Here is a 26,613-nt window from a genome sequence, read left to right as displayed (position 1 = left end):
CCACAGAGATTTACTAGGAAAGAGTTCCTCTGTAAGGTGAACATGCATGTGCACACATGTATGTACATACACACACAAATTGTTTTCTAACAACTACAAAAATAAAAATACTAAAATATTACTAAGATAAAAATAGAGACATGAGCCTGAATTTTAGGGCAGGGGCACTGAGAAGAATCTGAAGGAGTTAAATTCCTTTTAAATTCAATGAGACATAACTGAATAATTCATTTAGGCTTCTTCATTATAATCCCACCCGGGACTTCCTCTTCCAGTCCTGTTGGTATCTCTCCGTGCTTATAGACACTGATAGTAACCTGCCCTGTTTCAGAACCATACTTATTCTTGACATAGATGCTGTATTTTCCTGTGTCTTCATTGCAGACTTTCTCTATGGTAATTGTGACAACTGACCCCTTCACATCCATTTTGTAACGATCTTTAAAGACGATAACCTTTTCGTTTTTGAACCAAGTGATTTCTGGGTGAGGATCTCCAGATACACAGCAAGTTAAACACAGGGTCTATTGTAAAACAGATAGCAGAAATAGGTTATGAAGATATAAATGAGCAAGGAAATTCAGTTGATGAGAAATTAAGAAAAATAAAAATAAATTATCTTAGATTTTCAATAGGTGAGATTCCAGGACTGTTCCCTCCTTTTCCTGCTACCCTCCAGTATAATCAGGATTAACCTGATGAATTCACTGGGCCTAACTCATATTTGTGCTACTATCTTTTTATAGCTTTCTCATACTGTACAGTGACACTTAAATAGGCACATGATGAATTTGCAATTACTTTACAGGATTTTTGTTCTGCATGTGTACCAGTAAAGGGGAACATGACTCAGAAATGTAAGCAGCAAGTTGATATGATGGGAAAATCAGGTCCAACACATAAAGGCCTTAGTCTGATCCTATGAAATGGGAATACAACAGAAAGGATCTGACTTTGAAACAGACCCTGGGAAGCAGTAACATCTGAAACCTGCAAGGAAGAGATTCTGTGCCACAAAGGGCACCTGTATGTGCAGCAGCATGTGCATGGTTGGAAGCACCACCAGCAATACAGGGGACTAATACAAGCATTGTGGAGGGTACCATTTCACACTTTTGGCAATTGCAGTAGCTCAGAAAAGCTCCTGGGAACCCATAGGAGGGGAAAACAAGTAGTTTTCTCCCCCTCAGTTAATCTTCTCTGTCTGTGCAAGGGCCAATTATACAAGCAATTACTCAGTGTTACCTTGTCCTCCATGATGGTGGCAACATCTGGCAGACCTTGAACAACTCTGGCACGACCTGGGAATGAACAAATACAACCTTTTAGTTTTACTTACCAGCATACCACTTGTCTTTGTTTTCCAGAAGGAAGGAAATTAATTTACTTACGCTTTTCTGCTATTGCTGCTTCCCTGAAAGTGAGAGAGATAAAATTATAGTGGTTATTAGGCAACTATTATTATTAGGCATTGTATTCTCAATACAGAATATAGCACTTGAAATAAGTCTAGCTGTGAAAATACTTAAGCTTGAACTTACTTTAGCCTTCTGTGCTCAGCCAGGGCGTCTTCAAAGGCTGTAAGGAATGAAAAGGATTTAGGGAAGGTTGCTGTTTATTTCATTTGACTTAGTAAATTGAACATAATGCATCAGTGTTGGAATTACAGGTATTTGTGCACATAGATATGTGTAATTATAATCTAGACAGTATCTGTATTTGCCTTAAGGAAATATGGCTCTATTTATATGATTGTAATAAGTGGGATCTGGTACGCTCTTTCCAAAGAGAAGTCCAAAGGTGGAAAAAAAAACCCAACTTGGAACAGTTTGGAAAAGTCTTTGTAAACCTGAAGACACATTCTCTTTTCCAAGGTGCCATCTGTAAGCTCTGTTGGCCTATGGAGGAATCGGACACATCCCAGGAACAGCTGCCTTCCCACTCATCCCATCCCTAGGAGTGCCTTACGCTGTGGCAGCAAGGCTCCCTAAAGGCTTCAGTCCTTTCTGCTGTGCATTTCGCCTCTCCCTGTGTTTCCTCTGACTTCTGTGGGCACTTCACTGTCCTTCTGAACCCAATTCATAGCATGCTGTCACGGAACTGCGGCTCCAGCTCAGATAAAGAGAGGTATCACTGCCCATGATTTGAAGGAATCTTGGAAAGCAGCTCAGCTGTATCTCATTCCTATGACAGTATTGTCTGACGCAGCTTACCTTGTCCAGACAAGTCAATTGACAGTTTGTGAGAGCTGATCCCATCAAATAACTCCAGGGTGTATTTTCCTTTATCTGCATCTGTTGGGTTCAGTATGTGAAGCCAGATCCGATTCATTGTGCTCCCAGCTTTCAGTCTGTCACGGCTTTCCAGTTGCTTCTCCCTAAGTAAACAAATTATGTCATTTCAATAGTATTTAGTAGAGCTGTATAAGTTTGAGTGCTAACTTGTTTTAGACCTATACTGGTTAAAATAAGAGAGTGGGAGTCAGGACCTCACTGTTAATTTAATGGGGAGTTATGTACTCAGTCACTTTTGAAAATCTCATGGGCCATCTCGCTGTGCTTTTAGGCAATTTGCCAACACTCTACAAACTTTACAAAGACCTCTTAGTTCTTATTTAGGAGATTAAATAGCATTTAGATATTGAGTATTTGTAAGCATTTAGCCCTTAAATGTTATTAACAATTGGCCTCCTTATAAATGCATGTAGGTGGTATCTAATACAACACTGTTTCTCTATTTTATGAAGACATTGTGAGGCTAAATTAGCTAGTGTTTGGAAAGAATTTTATAATGTTGGGGAATATTTGTTATTCAGAGTGAAGGAATAGGGTGGTTTAGGGGAGTACAAAGCAGTATAAGTAAAGAATTTTTAAAAACCAACTTCTTTTCCTATTTCTAACCAAGGTGGCTGTAACTGGAGCAGTACCTTAAATGCATCATTATTATTCTAGTAAAGATGATCATTTATAAATATTTCTGTAGTGCTAAGATAAAAATAACATGACTGCTTATTTTGGAATTCCCAGGCACGTTTGAGAATGCAAAGTGAATTGTGTTTTTCAGCCCTTACTCAGACAAATCTACCATTGCCTTAAAAAGCTATGGGCTCTGACCCAACTTATTTAATTTTGACGATAAACAGTTAAAAGCAACAGTACTCCAGAAGCCTTGCAAGTATCTTTTGGGGACTTACTTGTAATACCAAGTTGTCTTCATGTAGTCTGTGTAGTACTTCACATCTGTGTAGATTTTGATGCCTTCATCAGTAGGCTGAATTTTCAGAGGTGTAGCAGAAAGAGCTAATAGTATAATTGAAAGACTGAAATTGAGGGGGATGTTCAAGAATGCACATTTTTACATGTTATGCAAACAAAATCCCAAGCAACCTATTAACATTTCTCTCTGTAGAATGTGGCTAGCTGAAAGTAGGATGGTATTCTACCTCTTGAAGACCCTGTATCTTTTAGCAGCTGGTAGAAAAATGTCAGCATCTCTTCTAGAGACTCGGGTCTGGAATGCACATCTCATAGACAGGAATAGTACAAATCTTGGTACTTGGTCAAACTCACATTACAAGTGATGTGACAAGGAGCACGCTACCATCACAAAAAGGTCACAGAATTAATTTGTAAGTGCAGAGGGTTTTATGTCCCTCAATTTATTGACCGTCCTTTCTGAGAGTTTGAAGGTGCTTCTAACACTAAGGAATAGTAAATGGGTGGTATTGTACTTGATCCAAACCCAGGGACAGGGCCTGTGCAGTTTGCAATGATCGTGGCACCCCACCTTTCTCCCTTTCCATTATTACTGTGTCAGCTGATGAGAAAATGACATACCACTGATCCTGCACAGCTCCTTGAGAAGGTCTTCAAAGGCTGCAAAGACATAAAAATTTAAGTGGCTATAAATATAATATTTAGCAAATCACATCTGATTTATTAAATTAATTTGATTATGTTTAGAATGTATTATACCTAGTAGTCACTAGTTATCTTTTTCTGTTGCAAAGCTTACTTGCAATAGATTTTTTGCCACTGACTCATTTATTTTTAGATGCTGGGCATTTCTTACTAAATTTAGATGCTTCTGTCTTCCTTAGCACTCAATGTGTGCAACAGACTGCCTCACAGAAAGCAGATTTATGTATGAGGTTTAAATGACAGATTCCAGACATCAGGGTAGGATTTAATCTTAAGAAGCAGAATCTTCTGACTGGTGCTGAGTTGAAGTGACTGAAACATTACTGAGCTTTTAACTGTGGTGCTTGCCAGAATTTATAATGTGGTCATGGCTTGATAAATGACTATGTAATGACATTAGAATGTCAGAACTGCATATTTATTTTTCAATTTCCAGATTATATTCAGAACACTGAAAAGCGAAGCAGAAATCTACAGTAACATGTAATTTTGTTTCCACTTGATGTTGTCTTTAACAACTATTCTGTTGTCATTCAGCCTAGAATTTTTTTTCACTGATGGGGGATGCAGAGTGGAAATGGAAGTTTGTTCTCCTGATGCTTTGGAGGACTGGCTGAGCTTACAGGAGTGGAAAGTTGTCTGTGGATTATCAAATGAAGTACAGTATGGACAGATGCAAAAATCCCCTCAGATCAGATACAAAGGAGACTTTTATTCTGTTCATTGGGCTCTGTATAATTCTTATGACTTTACATAATGCATTTTATGACTGCAATCTCACATGAAATGCTTGTGATTTTTAAAATGATCAGCATATATGTATATATGCTATAGTAGATCAGAAAACTCTTTAAAGTTAACCAGTAACTTTTTATGCAGGTTTTAATCCCTATAAAAGCATGTAGGTACTATGGTAATGAACAATGTGGTAGAAAGTTATGAAATTTATTTTTAAATCCAAAATTAATCCCAGGCAGGTAAGTGAATGTATATTACTGCCTGATACAATGTTCTCTTACCTCCTTTTGTGAGATCAAGTTGAGTATAATCCTCGCCTCGGTCGTCTGAAACGAGTGCTTTGTATTGGCCCTCATCTGCTTTGGTTATCTAGAAAATACATATGTACATATGCAATATTTATTAATAAACCAAAACAGAACCCAAAACCACACACACACACACCCCCAACAGAAATTTCACATCAGTGAAACAGGGCAGAATTTGGAAAAGGGGGAAAAGCAGAGATTTTCTTCATCCCTCAATCGTGTGAGCAGAGATTCCCTTTCACATATATTTATCTACTTGTTTTCTGTAGGTGATTTGGCTGTTTGAAATTAAGATGAAAAATCAAACCCAAACAAGATTCAAATTAGCTACTCAGAGACTGCACTAAAACTCTGACTGTACCATCAAGCTCCCTTTTTTCAGCTGCATCTTCTCTGAGGCAGAGTTAAGATTACAAGGGGCATTATATCAGCTTGTCTGACTTTCTCTGTAGGTCAATCCGTAAAATTTCAGTTACTTCTCTAATGACCTCAGTAACTATTTTTTTTGTTGTTAATAAAGTTCGTGCTCAGAATAGACAACCAGTCCTGATCAGAAAACCTGAAAAGCTCACACTTTTCTTTTTAGCCACTCAGGACATGTTAAATTTTTAACAGCCACTCACTGTTAAAAACACCTTATTTCTAATCAGATCTACTTGACTATAATGTTAAATTGTTTCTTCTTTTCTGCTTTTCTTAGCATTTGTTCAATTTCTTTCATTTAGTGGGGGCTACTCAAAACACACATGGAATATTAATAAGATCAACCCATATTTTTTGCATTTTCATGTGATTACCAAAGCCTCTGAGTTGTTTTATGTTTTTTTACCTTTTTAATACAAAGAGTTCCTATCCCAGTCTGTGGATCAAACACACCACCTGCTCGTGCTTTCTTATTGAAGAACCATTGGAAGCTGGTGTCCTTTCTCAGGTTTGTTGCCTGTTTGAAGTCAAGATTTAGAAGTCAGGGTCCCAAATGCATTTTATTTCTGAATGCCTGGATGTCCCCCTAATATGAAACATCACTTGCATTAGATGATTGGTCCAGAAGCTTTGAAACTTCTTTATTAAAATTTCTGTCCAAGATATACTATCTCTTAACTCATTGGTCTGCAGACAAGCTTTTGGATGATCACTGTTCATACCCTGCCTTTAAAATTCACATCTAAACTTTAATGCTAAAGGAATTCAGACTGTGCATTTGCATCACACAGCTGTATGTACCTTGCAGGTAAGGAGTACTTCACAGTTTTCCGTAACCTTCCATTTCAAGTTCTCTATAAAATGTGGACCTATAAAAGAAAAGAAGTATCTTTTGCAGTGCATTTCCCCAGCTCTCAGGTGTTCTCTACAGAAATGCCTCCATCTCGTGGTGAGTTCTCGCGGTGCAGCTTCGTGCTACTGAGCCTTCCATGCAGGAGGCACGACAGTTTACAGCCTCTGATTATTGCTGCGTTTGTAATGCCTTTAGATAACATATCTCTGTTGAGGAATCCCATCTCAAAATGTAGTTAGTGATGCTTCCTGACCAGTCCTTTATGACTCTACATCAAGTCAGTGTAGGAGTTGACAGATACGTCCCAGGTGAATTGCAATAGAATAGAAAAGCCATGTACTTTCTGATTTTCTTCCTGATTCTGGGGGGATAGACTTGGGGACAGATTACTTTATATACACTTTCATCTTATACTAAGCATCTCTGAAGACAGGAGACTGGACCTAGAATCTAGTGTGGTAATCACAGTTGTTATTAAGTGAATACTTTTATCCCAGCTAGAAGGGGATCACCTTTCCAACTGTAGTACTTTTTATCTGAAACTGTTTTATAAATTCCTTATTCATGAATATAAGATGGGGAATAAAAAGAAAGTAGAATGCATGATTCTTTTTAAACTTACCTAGAAAATCCTGTTTACAAGGAAAGTGAGTAGATCTTAATTACATGGTATATATTAAAATTGGGCAACTGTCAGAATTCAAAATTGTTCAGTATTACAGCACTGATGCAGAAGATCTATACTAAGGATTGTGGCTAGCATGGCTAAAACTACTGAAATAAGTTATTTTGATTTTTAAGAGCAGGGCAGGGTATCTTAAAATAAGGAATCTTATCCTAGTGTATTAATCAGCTTAAATAATATACTTTAAAAAGATGATAAAGTATTAGGGCACTCGGTGAAATAGCTTTGCTCAGGTTTTTTCATCCTGTTGGCATGGTTCTAGCAAGTCATTAACCTTCAGCTTATCTTACCCTGTTTTTTCTTCCATTCTCTCCGTTTTGCATCAGCCTCCTCTGCAACTTTAGCAAAACCTGTGAAAACAGCAATGGTCAAAGTCAACAAACCCCCCCACTATTTCTCAGTGTAACACTTTCGAAATTTCTGATCACGAAAGGTATTATCATTACAGCTGTGTTATTTATAAGACATCTCTAGTGCCTGAGTTACCTCCAGTCTGCTCTGAGAAACTTGAACAGATTAGTGCCATTATTCTTTCATTGTACTGGTTGCTCAGAACCTGACATTTATTTTCATTAAAACTGAATAGTCTTTGAAGACCTGATCATTATGCATTTAGGAAATAAGAGTTTTTACCATACAATAAGGTAGGCCAGAAACCCTGAAATTAAAATATTTAAAAAGTAAGAAACACAGAAGAAAACAGAAAGCATAGTGTTTACCCCTGTTTCAGACAACTGCATGTAACTTGAGTTCTCTCCCTTCATTGTCAGTAAAGAAAAATGAGCACTTGTAGAGCACAATTCATCAAACTAATTTTATGTCCTGAACTTAGAACGTGCTGAAGCGCTGTAAAACTGTTTCTCTCCACCAGGTGTAAAGGAAGTCAAGCAGACTTGACATTTTGCAGACACTTTCCATTCAAAAAGTTTGTAAGCTTTAGAAGGTCACTTGAAAGCAAACTGTTGGCAAGAACTGAAAATAGAGACAGGCACTCTATGGAGAAGTATTTGAATGAGAATTTTATTACTTTCTATTTTTAATTAATTAAAAAAGGCTCTCTGTACTAGCATATGCAAGGATCCTGTGCATTTCATGTTCAGCTTGCTTTGTTGCTTGGACTTGTCCTCGAGTACAGTTGCCACTAGTTTATTTATTGCATTCAGCTTAATGCAATTAACCAGCTGTTAAATACACTGAATTTTCAACCTGATCCTGTTGTGAGATAAATGAGTACGTGTAATAACACGTCATGCAGTTTACTGCCAAGACACTGTTTGCCATAGCAAGATAGCATGTAAAACATTTGAAAAAAATAACTAAGCATCCACTGGATATTTTGCTTTAGCAGACCAATTTTATCATTAAGGACCCTATTTATAAGACCAGAAGCTTCAATTTATGTTAAAGAGAAATTCAGATAATTTCTTGCATGATTCCTGGACTTTAAATGTGCATTAATATAAATATTTTTGCTCCCCATTCCCAATGTGCCATTATAACTGTTGGAAATAATTTGAGGCCTTAAGTGCCTAGAAAACTTTCCACTGTGCATGGCAGTCTATATTTGATCGTGAATTTCCACTTACATTCATCCACAAGAGCTAGGGTGAATTGATTTTTAGCTTTTCCATCTTGTAGCTGAGCAGTGTACATTCCTTTATCGTCATCACAGAAATTCTGGATTATCAGTTCTATGAGACCTTTTCCTTTGACAAAGTTTATTTTATGTGTCTGTGTAAAACAAAGGAAATATGATAAACTGAATAGGTTTTTCCACAGCAGAACTGTTCCAAGGTCAGATCCTGGCACAGCATGTTCTACAACACTCAAACACTACAGTCCTTTTATATATGTATCCTTATATACTTTCCTCATCTTCCGGGAGTAATGAAGCTGATGCACTCCAATATTCTGTATTCTGGGATTCATCTAGTATTTGTTTATATATGTAGGAATAATAGAATTGCTTACAGCAGAACTTTTATCTGGGGGAAAGTTTCTGTTAAAACCATGTAACACAATATATTCTTGCTTGCTGGTTATTACTGACTTTTCAGCTTACCAGAATCTGTATGTTTTTTTGTATAATAGAAGTGTTGCAGTTAATTACACATCTGTGGCAGGTAATTGCATATTTGGGCAATGATGAGTAATATTGCCACCTTCTTGACATCATGCAAGCACTACTGAACCTTTTATACATACACGCCAAAATCTGCCAGATGCTTAAACATAAATGTCATCATTATGCTTTACTGCCTTGTTTGCTCTAAGCAAATATTATCATTACAAAGAGCTTAACAAATAGTTTGTAATCGTGCATAATCATGTTGGTTCTTCAGGGTAGAAAAGACAGTTCTTAGAATAGACAAAGCCTTCAATAAATTTGCTACACATTGCTTTAAAAACCCCCAACATTGCAATAACAGCTCTGAAATTCTTTGGCCTAGTCCTACCCCTTTTTTATATCTGTTCTTTTTGTTATCTTGGCATTGCTATGCTGCATTTAACTGACAGATGAATGATTTATATTCTTCATTCTCAACTGTTCTCCCCTCTGGTCCTGCCATTCCAAATACTTTCTAAATGTTATAATATTAACTTGATATGGGAAGACAAGGAGGAGGCTAGAATATTTTTGTAAATGTATCAGAAAGTTGGAGCGCACTGTAACACATGATGCAGTTTTATTTCCAGTGCCTCGGACTGAGAAATAAATCATTTTAATTTGCTCTTAGAATTCATGAGATTTATCCATATTTGGTTCAAAGAGATAGGGGGGGAAGCTCGCAGCTTTGCTTGGTTAAGCAGAAGAGAATTATCCTGCCTCCTTGTGAGAGATGGTGTTTCTTTAGCATCCACTGCAATGAGTTGAGTTTATTCATCCAAGACAAAGCTCTCTGCCCTGCACAGGTGCATTTCTACTATCAGATGAATTACACACAGCTGAGGTTTGTTGTCAGAAGATTCCCTTATGAAAGGGAAGTCTCTGCTGCAGCAAGATTGTCAGAGGCAACTTCTCAGGAGGAGGGGGATAACAGGAAAGCTGGATCAGGACAGGATGTTCTTTGAGTGTTACCAGTGGAGGTTTTGCTGGCCATAGCACTGAGGAATATTACACTGTCTTTAATTAACAGAGTCAGTGCTGCAGCCTTGCTTGATACTAGGACTAGACAGCTTGAAAATCAGACAGTTTGGCTTTCTGTTTGTGCGCAGTGTAAAACCAAGCCCTAGAGTCTTCCAAAAACACACATCAGAATATATGATGGAGATTTAGAAAACTGGGAATGTACCCATTTGCTCTATCTCCCTGTTCAGCACAGGGAAAGTAAGTCAGAATTAAAAACAAAACAAAACTTACTGGAGTACTTGTAAGTTCCTTATTATTGAAGATTAAATGCAGCTCAGCATTTGGTGACAGCTTTTCAACTTCCAACCACAGCCGCACTTCTCCTTTCTCCAGAACATCAATGTTCCATCCAGATATCAGCTTGATCACTGGAAAACACAGAAAACCAAGGAGGGGAGTTCACAGGCACATCACAGAATTTGGCTCAGCCAGAGTTATGCCAGGGTTCCCTTTTCAGAGTCTGTACATATGGTAGTGGCTTCTTATTGGTTCAACTTACATGGGTTCCTGATTTCATGGCTACGTTTCAGTAACTTGTCCAGATCTGAAATGCAAAGGATAACAAGTCATTTAGTTTAGTACAACTAGGCCAAAACAAATTAATTGTATCTGTTGAATTTAATTTGTTATTGACCTTTATTTATGTCTAGAAGAAGATAGTAAGTACAAAACATTTGATAACAGGGAGGACTAGAAAAGGTGAAGATAACTCTTAATTATGTCTGAATAAAACATTGGTTGTATCTAATCAAGAAACATGTTAAAGAAGTTATAAATCACTGTGATAGTCTAGCTGTGTGTGAAATCTGAACTGTAATGGAAAAATGACCTTCCAGGAGCATGGAATCTTTTCTTAGGGGACTGTAAGTGAAACTGTCCTTGAGCCTTCAAGGAATGGGAAACATCTTTCTAATGATGCCACTATCATTAACTGATGTCAGTCACTTACTATTCCTCTACAAGAAATTTTCCTCTAAACATCTAATATTAGAAAATTATGGCACATTAGATTTTTGTTCTTGTCAATTATCAGTTTTTACCTTCTTTTGTTAAAGTGCAGCTGGCAGAGATATCATCATCTACATCCGTGACCTCCACTGAATATGTACCCAGATCCTTTTCTGATGGGTTTTTCAGTATAAGCTTAGATCTTAAAAATAAAAATAATGAAAATAATATTTTCCTAAAAACTTATGCCTTCTGTAACAGAATGCAATACATTTGTTACATTGTTACACATGGAACATTAAATATAATACTCATTGTCATTTATATATGACTCCAAGGAGCAAGGCAAAAACATTAGCAATATGATGGCTGATGCTTCCATTTTGTGGCCTGAGGATTGCACTGAATGCCCATTGCACGGACACCAGAGCTGGGATTCGGGGATAGAGATTTGCAGTTCAATTGTGTATATGTATTTTAGCTGAATCTTGGAAGGAGAGGGAGACATTTCGCTTCATATTTTTCTCAGTGTTTAATGTATTCTGTATTTGACAGTCCACAATTAATTTTCTCAGTGTGCATTATATACTCACTTATTGCCTTTCTCTTCAGTCTGAACTCTGTCAGCATCTGGTGGTCCTTCATAGTCCTTTGACCAGATAAATTCAGAGGAGTCATTCTTTTCAGGAGCTTCAAAGGCCATATAAATGAAACCCTCTTCATCGACCCCAAGTTCAATTTCATTTGTGCCTGTATGAGCAAAAAATCCACAAAACATTCCTTACCAAAACAGATCAGGGCTTAGCTTCTGGATGTCTAACTCAAAAAAAAAGCCCCACAAACCAAAACAAAAATAAAACCCCCAGACTGTACAGCTAGAGTAAATTAATTTGGGCAGATTGATTTTCTAATCTGTATTTGACCGAGGTTCTCTTCCTATGAAACATGGAGCTCATGTTTCATAAAGCAGTTTTTTACCAGAATCATCATAGTTTTTACAGACTCGCTCAATCTCATCACTTCTAATTTTGTACCGGGCTTAGTTTTAGCCACCACAGGATCCGAGGGGAGTGAAGGGGGTCCAATTCCAGCCTTGTTCATCGCTCTTACTCGGAAAATATAGCATTTTCCTGTCTCCAGATCTGAAACCTGCAGGAAACAATGACAGGAATTAACATAAGACTAAATGAGAAGCAACAGTTGGATACTAAGTGCATATACAGACCTTCATATGGGTGGGAGCTATGGACTGCTTATTTATTTGTTTCCATTCCTCTGACCCTTCTTCACACATGTCTACAAAATACCCTGTAACTGGACCTGCTCCTAAGTACAATGGTGCTTCCCAGTGCAGCTTCAGGGATGAGTCTCTTACTTCAGTGCACTTCACATCATAAGGAGGGCCTGTTCAAAGAAGGGTAGGCTGTCAAGCAGTAACATTAAAAAGTGAAACCGGGTGCACTTTGTTTTGAGTTTGAGATCAGAAAGCAGAGAGTTTTATGATAACAAGTGAATAGTGGGTCCATAGGAGATGCTTTTTGTGCTAATTAACTGTATAAGTAAGTTTTAGAAAAAAGCATACATCAGCTGGATTAATGTTATTTGCTTTGGTGTAATATACAAAGACATTAAGATATCATATCCAGATTCTTCATTCTCTGGAAAAAAATATAATTAAAAATACCTGGGTGCTGTATCTGTGTAATGCAGAAATAATACCCTATGTCTGAATCGGAACTTCCCTAGAAGTGTTTTGTGTGCTTTTCTTTACTGGGAGCCACCCTTATAGGGAACTATAGTTTTCAGAAGTCCCTTGGATTCACAGACGAGTGAGGAGATAACTAGTATACCTGGTAATATTTTTCTGGCTGTTGTTTTTACATGAGAGGTACCTGGTTCTGGCATTGTCCATTCCTCACATTTGAACAAGTCACTTGGTTCAGATACTTCCCCAACACCAGCCATGTTCACTGCACAGGCGCGGAATTCATACAGGTGACCTTCCTCGAGGTTGCTGACCTTTGGGTTCAGAAGTGCAAATGTGATTAGTACAGCTCTGCATGGCCGTAGTATTGTGAGGGTAGGAAGAGAGTTCTAGACTAGAGGGAGTAGAGGAAAGACAGCTTGACCCTTGTTACAGCTACGTTTCCCACTATGCTTAAAGAAGGACAGTATTATATCTGAAATGAATACCGTGTAAACTCTTTGAGGAATTGGCTGAATATTGACTTCATGCCAATCTAGTTCAGATGTATCATGCTGATCTAGGAAATAACCCAGAATCTTTGTTCCTCCCTTGCGCTTCGGGGGTTTCCAGCCAATGGTCATGCCAGCCTTCCCACAGTTGAGAAGAACAAACCCATGTGGTGCTGATGGACAAGCTGCACAGCAGAGGGAGAGAGAAGACAGAGTATTGTTCAATGCAGGTTTGGGATCTAGGGATTGGGAAAAGGGGTGTAGGTATGAAATGAACTGGGCTGAGGAAATCTCTCTGTGCTCATACCAGATGTGATGCTATTTGTGTTGAGCCCCCCTAATACCACTTTTACAGCGTAAAATTATTTGAAAATTAGCAGATTCTTATTTGGAAGTCACAGCAAAAGTCACAGATGTGTGTCAGGATGTTTCTTGCATGTTGCTTTATGGTTTGTCTGACAGAAAAGATGGAAGCAGTGGGTTGATAAAATGGAGAAGATGGAGGGTTTAGATACTGGCTAATGTGGTTGGTAGGATTTTATAATTGCCCTGGAGAAATTCACAGTGCTGATTTCAAGGTACCAGCATAATTGAGCTCTTAAAATGGTCACTAGTGCCAAATTAATACTGAAAATGTAGCACACTGCTAAGTCAAAATCCTAATTAACTCTGTCCACCCTTGACAAGTATAATTGATGACAGAATCTGCAGGGTACAAAAAAATTAGTTCCCTGTTGCTTTGCTTTGCTTATCTGGTCAACATTATTACCACTACCTGTAATAGCTATGCATGATGGATATATTTTTGAGGGATTTTGGTTTTGTGTCTATGTGCATGTATATGTTCCTACTTACCAATAGCTGGCCTTACAATGATAGGATCTGTTTCCGGTGAGCTTTCACTCAGTCCTGCCTCACTGACAGATTTCACACAAAAGACATATTCTTTTCCAGGCTGCAGGCCAGGAACAGTAAATCTAGGAGAGCAAATTAATATGTTTGTGTTTGACTATTCAAAGTACAGGTAAACAGCCTTTTGAACAGACAGCAATACATTTTAACAAGGCATTGTTATTATTTGCCATTACAAATTAAAGTGCAATGTGACACATAAATGGCTTCAATAAATCAGACAGTAAGTATAGATCAGATAGAGATGTGTCACACTGCTGGCTGGTATTGTTGGTAGAATAAATAGGACTTTTTAATGGACTTTTTCTGCTTGACATGAGACCCCCACAGCTAGAGAGGTATTCTAATTTCTATGTGTGAATGACACCAACTTACTCTACTGGAAAGCAAGCAAAAAAATGGAATGTTGTTCCACTGGTGCCACAAGGTCTATCTACTTTCTGCAGATTCAGAGTTTATGAAGATATACACAGACTTTGCTGTCAGTCTGCCTTTGGATGTAAAAGTGAGACTTTGAGCAATACTTAATTTTAAAAGAGGACATGGTGTTTGTGTGAGTGCAAGCCTATGTGTGTGCAGTGAGGGAAGTTCTTTTTTTATCTGAAATATGACTCCAGCCATAAACAGAAGAATCCAAGTTGGCACCCTGTCTTCTCTTAATGGAGTATAATAGCTGAACTCACTCATTACATGTCACAGGCTTATTATTGACAGTTTGCCATTCTTCTGTGTCAGTCTCCCGACAGTATATGTAGTAGCCAAGAGGCTCCAGACCATCCTTTAACTTATCCCACTGCAAAACAACGGATGTCTTGGTGTCTCTGAAAGCTAAAACCTGAGATGGTGGAGGCAGAGTAGCTAAAAATAAAAAAAGAAAAAAACACACAGAGAAAAATAGAGGTTTTTAAAATTTATAAATAAAAAAAAAAAATTATAGGTGAGTTGGCCAATTTCATTTATTTACCTTTTCCAGAGCACCCTTTTCAAATTAGAGCATAATACCATGGACATTGTCCCAGCCTACAGCCTATATTTTTATGTTTGGATTTGCCATATCTCGTATTCCTCTCCCTTACAGCACATTGATTTCTGCAGAATTATACCTACTTAACCTTCTCTAAAGCGGAGAAGAAACAAGGCTCATATAGTAACTCTCATTAACTCCACTGTGAAATGGGACCTGCTTCACTCTTGAGAAAAAAGGACAATAGGAATGAACACTAGGACAGATTTAATATGGGAGAACATAAAAAAGTAAAAGAAAGAGTGAGTGCTCATCTGTCTGCATAAGGGAAACATGGGCATGAGCCTTTGCATCTCTTGCTGTTGTCAGCTCAGTTTGGGAAGAAAACAAAGCAAATGAGCACTGCGAAAATTGCTGTTGTCTGAAGCCCCAGAGACAGACTGCTTCAGCAGTTGTATCATTCCTTCCAGCACTGCTCTGCGTAACCTCTCTCTTACACAGTGCTGGAAGCATACTTGGATTAAACACAGGCTTCAACTGTTCCTTATTTTATTAAATGTAATTTCCCCATCATTGCTTGGTTAGATTTACAGTGCACTGACCAACTGCAAAGTAATTAAACAAGGATTTAAGGCTTTAAGAGATTTCCTGATACCAAAGCAACCGCTGTGTATTCATATTCCATGAAGTTTAAAGGAAAGGGGTGGCAGGGGAACCCACATGTTACTTTTACAGGACATCTCCTTTTCCATGTCATTAGTGTAGAGCATATTAATGAAATAATTACCCAGTTTTGCTCCAGCAGTTACAGGCTCACTGGGCAGGGATGGCTCACTGATTCCATATTTGTTAACAGATCGCACACGGAAACGGTATGATTTTCCTTTCACAAGGTCAAAGAGTGCAAATCTTGGGGAATTAACTGGCATATCCAGATTAACCGTTTGCCAGGAGTTGCTGCCTACAATCGACTGTAACAAAAAAGGTGATGATTTATAACGCATGTGGTAACTCAAGCTTAAAACCCTCATGAGCAATAACAGAGCTCATCTTTACAGGAAAGTAGTTTTTAAAACAAACAAACAAAAAAACAGACCAAGAACATAAATGATGTATTTCTTGTTGATACACCCAAACTTCTTCCTTGGCAACAGAGGGCCCCTTTGCAGCAGAAATGGTACAGCAGGTGGGAAGTGAGTATGTATGAAAGGAGATTGGTAGAAGATACTAATTAACTGGCAAAATGATTAGTGGAGAGCAGGAGAGTGAACTATTGTTCAGTTTGTCACCACTTTTTCACACTTAAGGGCCCACAGGGCAGAACAGTCTTGTGTTAAGATGGCTACTGTTCTGTGCTGTGAAACTTGTTTATTCTTTGTTAATCATTACTACTTGAGCTGGTGTCAAGAGTCAGGATCATTGCTCAAGTAAACTGTGGAGCTGGAGAGAGGCTAAGCAAGCCATTTTTGAGGCTGTTTTTCTCCAGATTGACACAGCAAATAGCCTTGTCTGTGCTATAGACCATCTGAGAAATAAATTATTCTGCTTTGCAATTTCACTTCTATGTGATATTATTTTCTTACCTTTTCCACATAATAATTCAGTGGCTCTCTGCCTCTTGGATCTGGTTCGTCCCAGGCCAAAGCCACATAATCTTCTCTGACCTCACTTGCATGAACATTGGTGGGTGGCAAGGGAATTTTAATATGTCCTATAGGAAGTCAGAATAGACTATGCTGTAGTTATAATGTGGCAGGAAAAAAAAAATTATTTTACAGTGGATTATGTTTTCCCTCTATAAAGTAAGATTTTTCAATATAAAGGAGGAGGCTTAAAGCCTTTGGGGACATAGAGGCAAACCAAGGTTATTATATAAGGCTGTGCTGTTTAGGAAAGTTTCTGATCCTTGTGTAGCTTACAATGATGTTTCACCATATATTTTCCTAAATATGTTTTCTCCAGGGTCATGTTACTACAGATCTCATTGTAAAACAATCATTCCTCTCTGAGAGAATGGCTCAGTATAAATATGAACTTACCTTCCAGGTCATCCTTGAAAATTTCTATCGTCCTGCCTTCGTCATATGGAATAACTGTAATGTCAAACATGGCAATGTTATCCACTAAGAGATGATGCTTGGGGCTTGTCAAGAAAGACAGAGCCCAGGACTGTGTCATTTTGTTATATGCATAATTATACTAATTTCATTACACATACAATGAAATGTCGTAATTGGTATTTTGATCTTTTTCTGTTCAGAATAGTGCTAAGGTGAGTTCAGCCAAGGCACAGCATGGCAGTCTGTTGCAATGGTATTTGTGAGAATGGGGAGAATCTGGACAAACCGTGTTCAGTTATACCTGAAGCCTCACATTGTACTTAAGGAGCAAATTTTCCTGGTTTTTATACAAACCTGTCACTCTCTTGTCCTTGCTGGGGTCATATGTTGTAACTGGATCACTGGCTTTTGAAGGATGACTGATGCCCTCCTTATTGACAGCCTTTACTTGGAACTGGTATGTCTGTCCTTCAGCAAGGCCCAAGACAGGGTATCTGCAGGTTTTTACAGGCTTGTCATTGCATGGGACCCAATCCTCTGACCCAGCAACACACCTGGAATGAAACACAGCCCATGGAGTTCGTTTGTGGCTTTTCCACAACATGATAATGAGATTTTTTCCCTCAGAGGAGATTAACACACAGACCTTTCAATATAGTATCCCAGGATTGGACTTCCTCCATTATCACTGGGTGCTACCCAAGAAAGAGTCAAGCAGTCTTTATTTACATCATGGCATTTCACATTGAGTGGGGATCCAGGTGCACCAGCTGTTTCTGCTGCAGCATCTATAGAAATGCCAAGTAATAGTGGTTAGGTTTTTTCTTCTCTTTACCAAATTTTTCATTCAGTAGCTTAATTTTAAGTATCTAAGGGTCTACATCCCAGTAATACAAGTCGTATTTTCTAATACCTGAATCACTGCTGAAAATAAGATTTGGACATTTTGATAATTGTATCCATGCACAAAATTGGGAGATATATTATTGTGTATGAGGCTGTGAATTCCTTCATGCCCAATGTATTAGGAAAGGAGCTTTTGTTCTAAGTAGCTTGGGATCCTGCTTATACCTCTAACAAACACATAAGTGGTCTGTTCTTTATATCCATCCAGTGAGGGGACGCGGATAGTGTAGAATCCCTCGTCTTCTTTGTAAGCACATGACACCGTCAGAGAAGCCTCCTGGTCTTGGTACTTCAGTTCCCGACATGCAGAGTTCTGCAGCAACTCACCTGTGAAGCATGAGAAAGGGTAAAGGAACTCCACCTGAACAGGTTGAGTCGAGAGAGGCCTATTTCCAAATGCAAAAAAACCCCATGGAGTAAGATGATGGATCTGTAAGACACTCCTGTTATTATAAATGCTTCTGAGTTATAGGCATGGACTCTGAACCTGCTTTGTTGCTATGCCTCTCTGTTCCTTTGTACATAAATGCAGAGCAAAAAGCATGGTCCCTTTCCTGAAGAGCTTGCAATCCAAGTGAAAAAGAGTAATAAAATGTGGCATCAAATGAATCAGTGAGTAAAAGGTACGCTGCACACCCAGTAACTGGATGCTCTGAAGTCTGCCAAGTATTATGCTGGCTAACTGAGGAAACATTACTGCTCAGCATGCAGAATCTTTTGTCTGAGCAGTGCTCAAAACCAAGAAAATATAATGGCACATGCTGTGCATTTTGTGTATATTTATCAAATCTGAGATACAAGCTCTACCCAAATTCTCCTCAAATCACTAAAACTCAGTAGGTCCTGCTATTTTCACAGCTGAGTCTTCAGAAGTGCTGGAATGGCAAGAACGACCTTACTGCGTTGCTTCTGCTTTCCAAAACTTAATAGTACAGGAAGATTACCAGTTTGGCTAAGATCAACATCCTTGATTGCCAGCAGAACAGAATGTCCAAAAGGTTTTTACACTAGGGAACTACTGGATTTTCAAACACTTGGTGCTTTCACTGTATAGAACTAAGGCTCTTAAATTATTCTTACGAGCAGAAAAGTCATTACTTCCAAACCATTTTAGTGGTATCATCCTTTTACAAATGAGAAAAACATACAAATTAAATAATAACATCTGTAGCTCAAGAAGAGCTGAGAGCAGCTCAAGAATCCTGAATTCTAATTCTCTTCTGTGAACATTAGATCACAGCTAAGAATTCAAATGGTATGTTCATATAGGTATACGTATATAAACTTAGCTGTTGCATACAAACCATCTCTGAACCAGGTAATGTCTCGTTGGTGTTCCAGTAAATCAGAAGAGAAGTAACAGGAGAGGGTGAAAGGCTCCTTTTCTCTTGCAAATAAGGGTTTCAGTGGAAAAGCAAAATCTGCCTCTCTGGCCATAAGGGATCCTATGAAATAAGAGTAAAAGTCAGCATGATAAAGAGACTTTCCAGAATCTTCCTCATTGTAGTATTTTTATTTTCATATATTTTGAGTGGTACCTGAGCCTTGCACTTTTCATGTGCAGTCAGGGTAATAGGAAAAGCTATAGCTCAGAAAAAAAGAGTCAAGTAACTTCAGGCTATAAAAATAAAATATTTAATAATAACAAGAATAATTTACTCACTTCTGTATATTTCTGAATCAAATCCTGACTCCTTTCCATAATACTCTATAAGACAGGAAGAAAATACATTTAGCAAATCTCATGCCAGTGTTTATCTTCCCCTCAGAAACATACAGTGATGCTCAGTAAACTGTTTGTTCCTCAAACCAGCTCTTAATGTGAACATTCAAAGTGTTATTATGTGGTAAAACATTAATTCATTTGACAGCTGATGACCTTCACAAACAACTGAGGATGTATCTGCTTAGGAAATTGTTCATATGACTATACTAGTATAAGTAATAAAACTTTAAATGCTCATTTGCACTCAGTTATTCATAGCTAAGGAGTTGTGTTTTTTTACAATTTGGCTTCTGTCTTTTTAAGCTGCACTAGGAAAGTTATGCTGAATAAAAGTCTGCATGCAGGGAGCTACAGCTTCTGTCATACAAGTGTACCGATATGGTACTGTCCAAATTAGAAGCATGACAATCTAGGATTGCCCATAACTGAAATGCTTCAATTATGTCCCTGTTTGGAGACAGAGCATGACAGCTACTCATTGCCACATACAGCATGGAAAAGGAAAGCAGAAGGTGTTGGTGTCATAAATGTTACTGAAAGTGCCCAAACCCCTGGGTTTAAACAGCATTCCCAGAGGATGATGTAGGATTCTTGAGGACTAGCAGTGACTGGGACTTCAAGCTTTAACCAAAAGAAAAGATATCTGTCCTGAGACACTGAGGTCATTCCTGGAGCTGAGGGAAGCGTTTTTCTTACCAAATCTCTTGTTTCAACAGCTGGGGGTTCTTTGGAGGCATTATACGTGAATGCTGGCCTGCTTCACCTGATCTACCCTGTGAGAACTGCTGGCATCACAGCACGAAATTAATTGATTAGGAGCTGAAACCTAAATACTGATGCACCTAACACGGGATGAATTTGAGATACTTTCCTTTCTTTATAAGCCACAAGAAATGCACATAAAATAATGCCTATTTTTTTCAGTGAATTAAGCTTGGCAGTAGCAGAGCTTACTCGTAAGCAAAAGATGACTGAGTGTTAATAGCTGAAGAGGAAAGAAACAGAAAGCACAAGAGGTAAAGCACAGCTTCATCCCAGATCCTGTGAGACCCTCAGTGATGTCTTCAGGGAAAGTGAACTTCTGCTGTAGGAGCCACAAATCCCAGAGACCCTCCCCTGGCATCAAGGGCATTCCAGACAGCATGGGGCCAGGAGAAGAGATGCCATCAGCCTGCCTGGGGGATGAGGAATGTTTCCAGTGGAGGCAGGATTAAGGCCTTGGTGTAGTCTCTATTTTCAGAATGTTGAATGCAAATAGCAAAAGGAAGAATCATGTTACCGGGATGGCATTAGTCAGGGTCAAGGGAGAAGGAACAGTGTGGGCCTCTCACCCACAATCACAAGGAACAATGTTTGTAAGCTGTTTGAAATGCTGATCAGGCCTGATGAAGGACGGTTTAATCAGGTACTCAGAGGTGAAGAGAGCAGTCCCATCAAAGGTTTTCTGTGATAAGACCACAGCCCTTATTCCATCATCATGCCTGCTCTGATCCTAAAGATTCTGACGGGAATCGTGAGGATTATTGTATGTGATTATTGCCATGGAATTTTTTTCTCAGACAGCTGCTTCTGCTTTATGACAAAGGCCCAGTTCCTGACTTCTGGATGTACTGTAAGAACCTTTATAGAAGAGAAGCATTGCACACCCGGTAACTTTTTTTGTATTTTTGCATTAGGGTAGGGGAAATTTAGGAATCTGGGAAGGCTTGCAAATGAAAATTTTCTGGGCTATTATACATGTCCCTGTAGAATTGGTAAATGTGCTGCATATTTCCAGATATGCTGAATTTTGACACTGTTTAATTAAAGGATCTGAAAGATATCATAAACAATACACTTCTGTTACAATTCTGGAGTCACATTTTTCTGTATGCATATGTATCCCCAAACAGTATTCAGATGTGATCAAAATATGGCATGCAAAGTGCAAGTATAATAATAACATAACCCATGAAAGAGCCAAGACCATATTAAAGCGCTAACAATAAATATAATATCTAAACCAAAGATGACACCTTCTGTCTGAAAAAATAGTTTAAGCTGGTTTTGCAATTCAGTCGAAGAAACCCATCTCTTCATGACCAGTAAGATGTCCAAAGAAAACTGTTCCCTTCCTATTCATCTGTTACCAGTTGAATTGCTCCCTGGACTCTGTCAGTCCCACTGAAGTGTTTAGTTGTCTACAGTTCTCTAGGTCTATTCTGTTCAGGCTTTTACGACAAAATTGTTATTTTTATATTCTTATATATATATATATATATATATATATATGAAATGTGAACAGCTAAACTATGATCCTATGAGACTGCACTGCATATTTCTTAAAGCTTGCTATAATTTCCCTTTTTAAGTACTGGTAGTTTACTTCCTTCACCATATGTTTGGATTTGGCTCGTCCAGAATGTGTATCTACGGAGTCTATGCCAGTTATTTTAAGAACAGCAGAGATCAAAGAAGAAAATCTTGCATTTGCTCTTGGTAATTATTTATTTGAGAGAGAAATATGGCATCCTATGCACTATTGCTTTGAGAGATCCCTTTGAAAGCCACAGTACTTGTTAACCAATTTCTTGCTTATCTTTAGAAATGCAGCAGATTCCTTCTAAGCCTGTTACGTATTTAACTGTGTGGCTGTTGCATATCAGTTCTGAAGAAATATATACCTAAATTTAGTACAATTTTAGCACAGTGGAAGGACAGCTGTGTCCAGATGGAATGTGAAAGATTTTGACTGAGCCCAGAAGTGACTGAGAAGGAAAAGCCATTATATCAGCCATACACATATTAGTTAGTGGTAGGTAAGGATTATTTTAGCCAGTTGTGCTTTCTTCTCACTAATAACTGAGAGAAATTTTCTCCTATTAACAGAATGCTTACTTTTTTCTCTATTTTTCCAGAGTGCTTCTATGTTCCTATGCTATTACACATAGCATTGAAAATATTTTGAAGAATCTAAAGGATTTGAAAATTTAAAACCAAAGGAACATTTTCTACTTACTCCTGACAAGCACTGTAGCAAATGAATAAGCCTCTCCGTACTGGTTCTTAACTTCAACACTATATTCAGCAGAATCTTCCATGGAGCATCTGGAAAAAAAGAATTTCCCCTCCTTTTTAGCTTTCAGTTATTGTGGATATTTCACAGGACAAATTCAGAGGGGTTCCCCTTTAATCCCAGAAGTTAGAAGCAGATACTTTCTTTTCATCAAGGAACTGCTTTTCCTTTTGGTTGCAAGGAGTTCTTATAATTAGTGGTCATTTTTTAATCTTGATATCCAGAAGGAAAACATTTCAAGTAATGAACAAGCAAAAGACCTGTGGAACACTTGGTTCCACTGAAGATATGCACGTATCTTTATCATATGTATAATTCACAGAGTTGAACTAATGTCATTCTGATTACATTGATCAATCTTAAGTCACATTGGTGTGTCTGCTTGTGGAGTGCTCTTAATGTGCGTGGCCTTACCATGAATGAGAAAATTTTGGCCATGCCTGAGAAGAGAAGCAAAAGTAAATAAGGCTCTATTTTTTTTTTTTTTTTAAGTTTTTTTTAAATCTCATGAACTGCTGTTGAGATTGCTTCCTAATGGCAAAGGTTTATCTCAGACACAACACACTAAAGTCAAGCAGGGTCAGGTTCCAGAAGAATTATCTTTTCTTGTTTAGCATACACAAACTGGGAGTCTTATTCAACTGCAAAAACAACTCAGACAAGAGCACATACATTACCTGCTGATGTGCAGGGTCAGCATCCCAAACTTGTTTTTTATCTTGAATTTTCCTGCTGGGGCTAGGCGAGGATCAATGCGGACTCCATTTTTATACCTAGTTGAGCACAAAGGAAACATGCTGTTTAGGAAAGGATGGAGAAATTTATTGGTAAAATTAACACTTTATTTTGAACTTAACCATGTCAAACACAACAGTGGCACAACTGGTCTCCCACATCTATCCAAAACAGCCTTACAGCCAACCTAGATCCCCTCCCATAGTCCCGCGTGTGCTCCTTCCCCAGGGCTGCTTGCACACTGCCTACAGGCAGCTTAACATTGGCTTGTTGCTTCCTCCTCAGTTTATGCTCCCTGCTTTGCAGGTTGTGTGAGGGAGTTCGAGCAGATGTCTCTTGCTTCTTTGTGTTCACTGGGGATCTGTGGGAGGTTCATATTCCCTTTGCTCTTTGAATAATTCAAACAGGTTGTTCTGGAAGGACACAGGACATCAGGAGCTCTGACAGTAGCGGAGTTAGCTGCCTACGAAGTCATTAGTAATCCAAATGTTTGCATACTTCAAACCTTCCATGGGAGCAGTGGTCAATCACTTTAATAAACTGATCAAAGTACACTTTGCAAATTGCTTTTTGAGGTGGTCTTTCATTTATTTCCGTCCCTCTGTTATTAATGGTAAATGCTGCAGTCAGGCCCACTACGTAACACTTCCTCTCCTGTGGTTTGTTAACTACGCAAAGCTGAGTAAACGAAAGAGTTGGTTTGTATTTTACAAATTATAGAAGCAATAGCAGTTTAATGCTAAAACTTGCATAGTATCCATGGTAGCCAAGCCTTGATGGTGGGTATGTGTGCAGTGATTTAGTGCTGGCAACAGATTCTGGTTTCTGAGACTTAAATCCCGAGTTTGCCTGCAGAATGGAGGAGAGGACCAAGGGAAGCAGGGAAGCGTATATGAATATCAGTCCTATCCCAGAAGCAGCTCTGTGGGACTGTCCACTGCCTCCACAGCCCCCTGAATACTTAATGTCTTTACTGGTCCTAACAGTGGAACTGGAGAACTGAAAGTATTTTCTGTGATTTCGGAAGCTCTCCCTTCTTTCTAGCAAGACACAGATGTTACACTTCTGGTTGCTTCCTGAAACGCACACACGGTGTTAGCCACAGGGGCAGCACCAGTCATCGCTGTCGACTGACATACCACGTAACCTGCGGCGGTGGGGACGCCAGGACTGTGCATGCCAGCTTCACTTCCATCCTCTCCCAGACTGCATGTACTCTGAGGGGGATCCAGAACATCGGTGGTCGCCCCGAACGCAGCTCAATGTATTCCTTCTCCATGCGTGCCTTTTCTACAGCCTATGACAAGGATAGACTAAATAAAGGCAATACAAAGAGATTATGTTCTAATTACACAAATTCTTTTACAAAAGGGACGTGTGGTAATGCTTCAGTGGCAGGAGTATAAGGCCTTGTCCTTATTTCAATGTTTCTGAGGTTGTCTTAACACCTGATTACATTTAGTATCCTCTCCAGAATGCTAGTTAGTCTTTGCAATTTTAATCCTGTTGGCATTTCTGCTACCAATAGAGGTGTTGATCTGACCTTCCTGCGAAGGGCCTTCCGGTCAGCTCTCACACGCAGCAGTCTGCAGCTCCGAATAATGTCCTTTTCAAACTTTTCCATGTCATTCCCAAACCAGATTCTCTTTTGCCCCCTCTGTTCCAGCTCTAGGATGGCAGCTTGTCTTCTTATCTTGTAATCCCTGGAACACAGGATGATAAAAGCCAAGAGAAGTTAGGATAATGCTTTTTATTTTTGTTTTGGTCTTTTTTGTTGTTTTATAGCATGTATTTTTGGTTAAATCAGAATGAGTGTTAAGGACAGAAACATCAGCTTGCATGCAGTATGGTTATGAGTGTCAGGCAATTATGCCTCATAGGAATCAGCAGTACTACCATGAGAGAGAATACTTTAATGGCGCAAGAAGGGGACCTACTATTTGACCCCTTTGAATCCTGGGCAGTGAAGTGGGAAAATGATTAAAGGGAGGAGGGATGTTGCTAACTACTTAGGTTGTTCAGCCATCACAGAGGGATGGACAGCAGGATCACTGCCAAGATTTTCTGTGAAAGAGGGGGAGTTCCATCTGTTACCATTAATTTATTAATCCGACTGTATTTTCCATTTATTCATATGAAATCTGGTTTCTCTTAAGCCCTTGCTTGTGAGCAGGGCAATATTACTCATTATCACAGGTACCAAGGTCATATAATTTAATTTCCTGCATTTTAGTTGAGGTCTGGCATTTTTCTTTTTAAAGGAAGAACCTCTTGATTGAACCTGCTCTTTTTGCTTCCAACAAAATGAGTTGGAAGCTGTTACCCCTATATACAGAGGTGATGTTGCATACAATGGTTGTATTTGAGTTATAACCATTTCTGACTCACTGTGGTATTTCAGAGGTCAAGGCAAGAGCAGCTGCTATCGATAACTCTGAAGGGCTGAAGGTCTCTTCTTCCTCACTTCCAGTGGCAGATGCATGTAAAAGAATTCAGACAAGGTTTCGTAATTTCATAAACTCAAAATTCAACAACTCTGTGAATGCTCAGTGCTGAGTGTAGAAAGTCCTGTCTGGACCTGATTTACTCAGCCTATCCTTAACTCTGTGGCTTACCTGGTTTTGAACTTTTTCTTTCTAGTTGTGGAGGTCATTTCCAAGCTCTGTTGCCTCTCCTCCTTTTGCTCCTCCTCTCTGTGGTGGAAGAAAGTTCGGGTTCCCATGCTGGGAAGTCAAAAATGAACTTTCTTTCTGGAATAGAATAAAACATAAAGTGGCTTTCAAATAAGACACTTTAACAGCATCTCTTTAAGTTATCATTAAGTCCTTGCTTTGCTTTGGTGTTCAAGGCCTGTGAATGAAAGTTCATATAATACTATCTCTGGCATTCAGACTATGAAAGGGGTTTGTTTTGTGATGCTTCTGTGAAAAATTGAATCAGATGATGAAATTAGTAAGTCTTTAAAGGCAGCTGAAGCTGTAACAGAACAGTAGGTAGGCAGCATTTTGGGTAGATTTGTTTTCCTAGGACTGATCTTATGCTCTAGATCTGGTG

General features: G+C 38.7%; 1 protein-coding gene across 1 annotated transcript; it reads right to left on the bottom strand.

Annotated features, from left to right (window-relative positions):
- Nucleotides 1-152: 152 nt before the first annotated feature.
- Nucleotides 153-26,281, bottom strand: MYOM3 (myomesin 3). Its single transcript, XM_009976760.3, has 36 exons — nt 26,175-26,281; nt 25,948-26,022; nt 25,103-25,262; nt 24,699-24,856; nt 23,502-23,597; nt 22,768-22,856; nt 19,707-19,751; nt 19,348-19,488; nt 18,209-18,370; nt 17,784-17,925; nt 17,492-17,691; nt 17,117-17,170; nt 16,661-16,788; nt 15,865-16,048; nt 14,797-14,971; nt 14,057-14,178; nt 13,199-13,386; nt 12,898-13,024; nt 12,231-12,409; nt 12,040-12,154; nt 11,599-11,755; nt 11,098-11,207; nt 10,557-10,601; nt 10,289-10,425; nt 8,514-8,658; nt 7,218-7,277; nt 6,191-6,258; nt 5,796-5,906; nt 4,940-5,027; nt 3,837-3,875; nt 3,194-3,299; nt 2,214-2,377; nt 1,542-1,578; nt 1,392-1,414; nt 1,246-1,301; nt 153-524 (listed from the first exon to the last, which is right to left on the bottom strand). The coding sequence occupies exons 1-36, from the start codon at nt 26,279-26,281 to the stop codon at nt 228-230; spliced, it is 4,290 nt and encodes a 1,429-aa protein (XP_009975062.3). The 3' UTR covers nt 153-227.
- Nucleotides 26,282-26,613: the final 332 nt, after the last annotated feature.

This window comes from Tyto alba, unplaced genomic scaffold, assembly GCF_018691265.1.
Source record: "Tyto alba isolate M040663 unplaced genomic scaffold, T.alba_DEE_v4.0 Super-Scaffold_20, whole genome shotgun sequence".
NCBI lineage: Eukaryota > Metazoa > Chordata > Aves > Strigiformes > Tytonidae > Tyto > Tyto alba.
The sequence above is the reverse complement of the archived record's forward strand: the minus strand, read 5'-3'. Positions and strand labels throughout refer to the sequence as shown.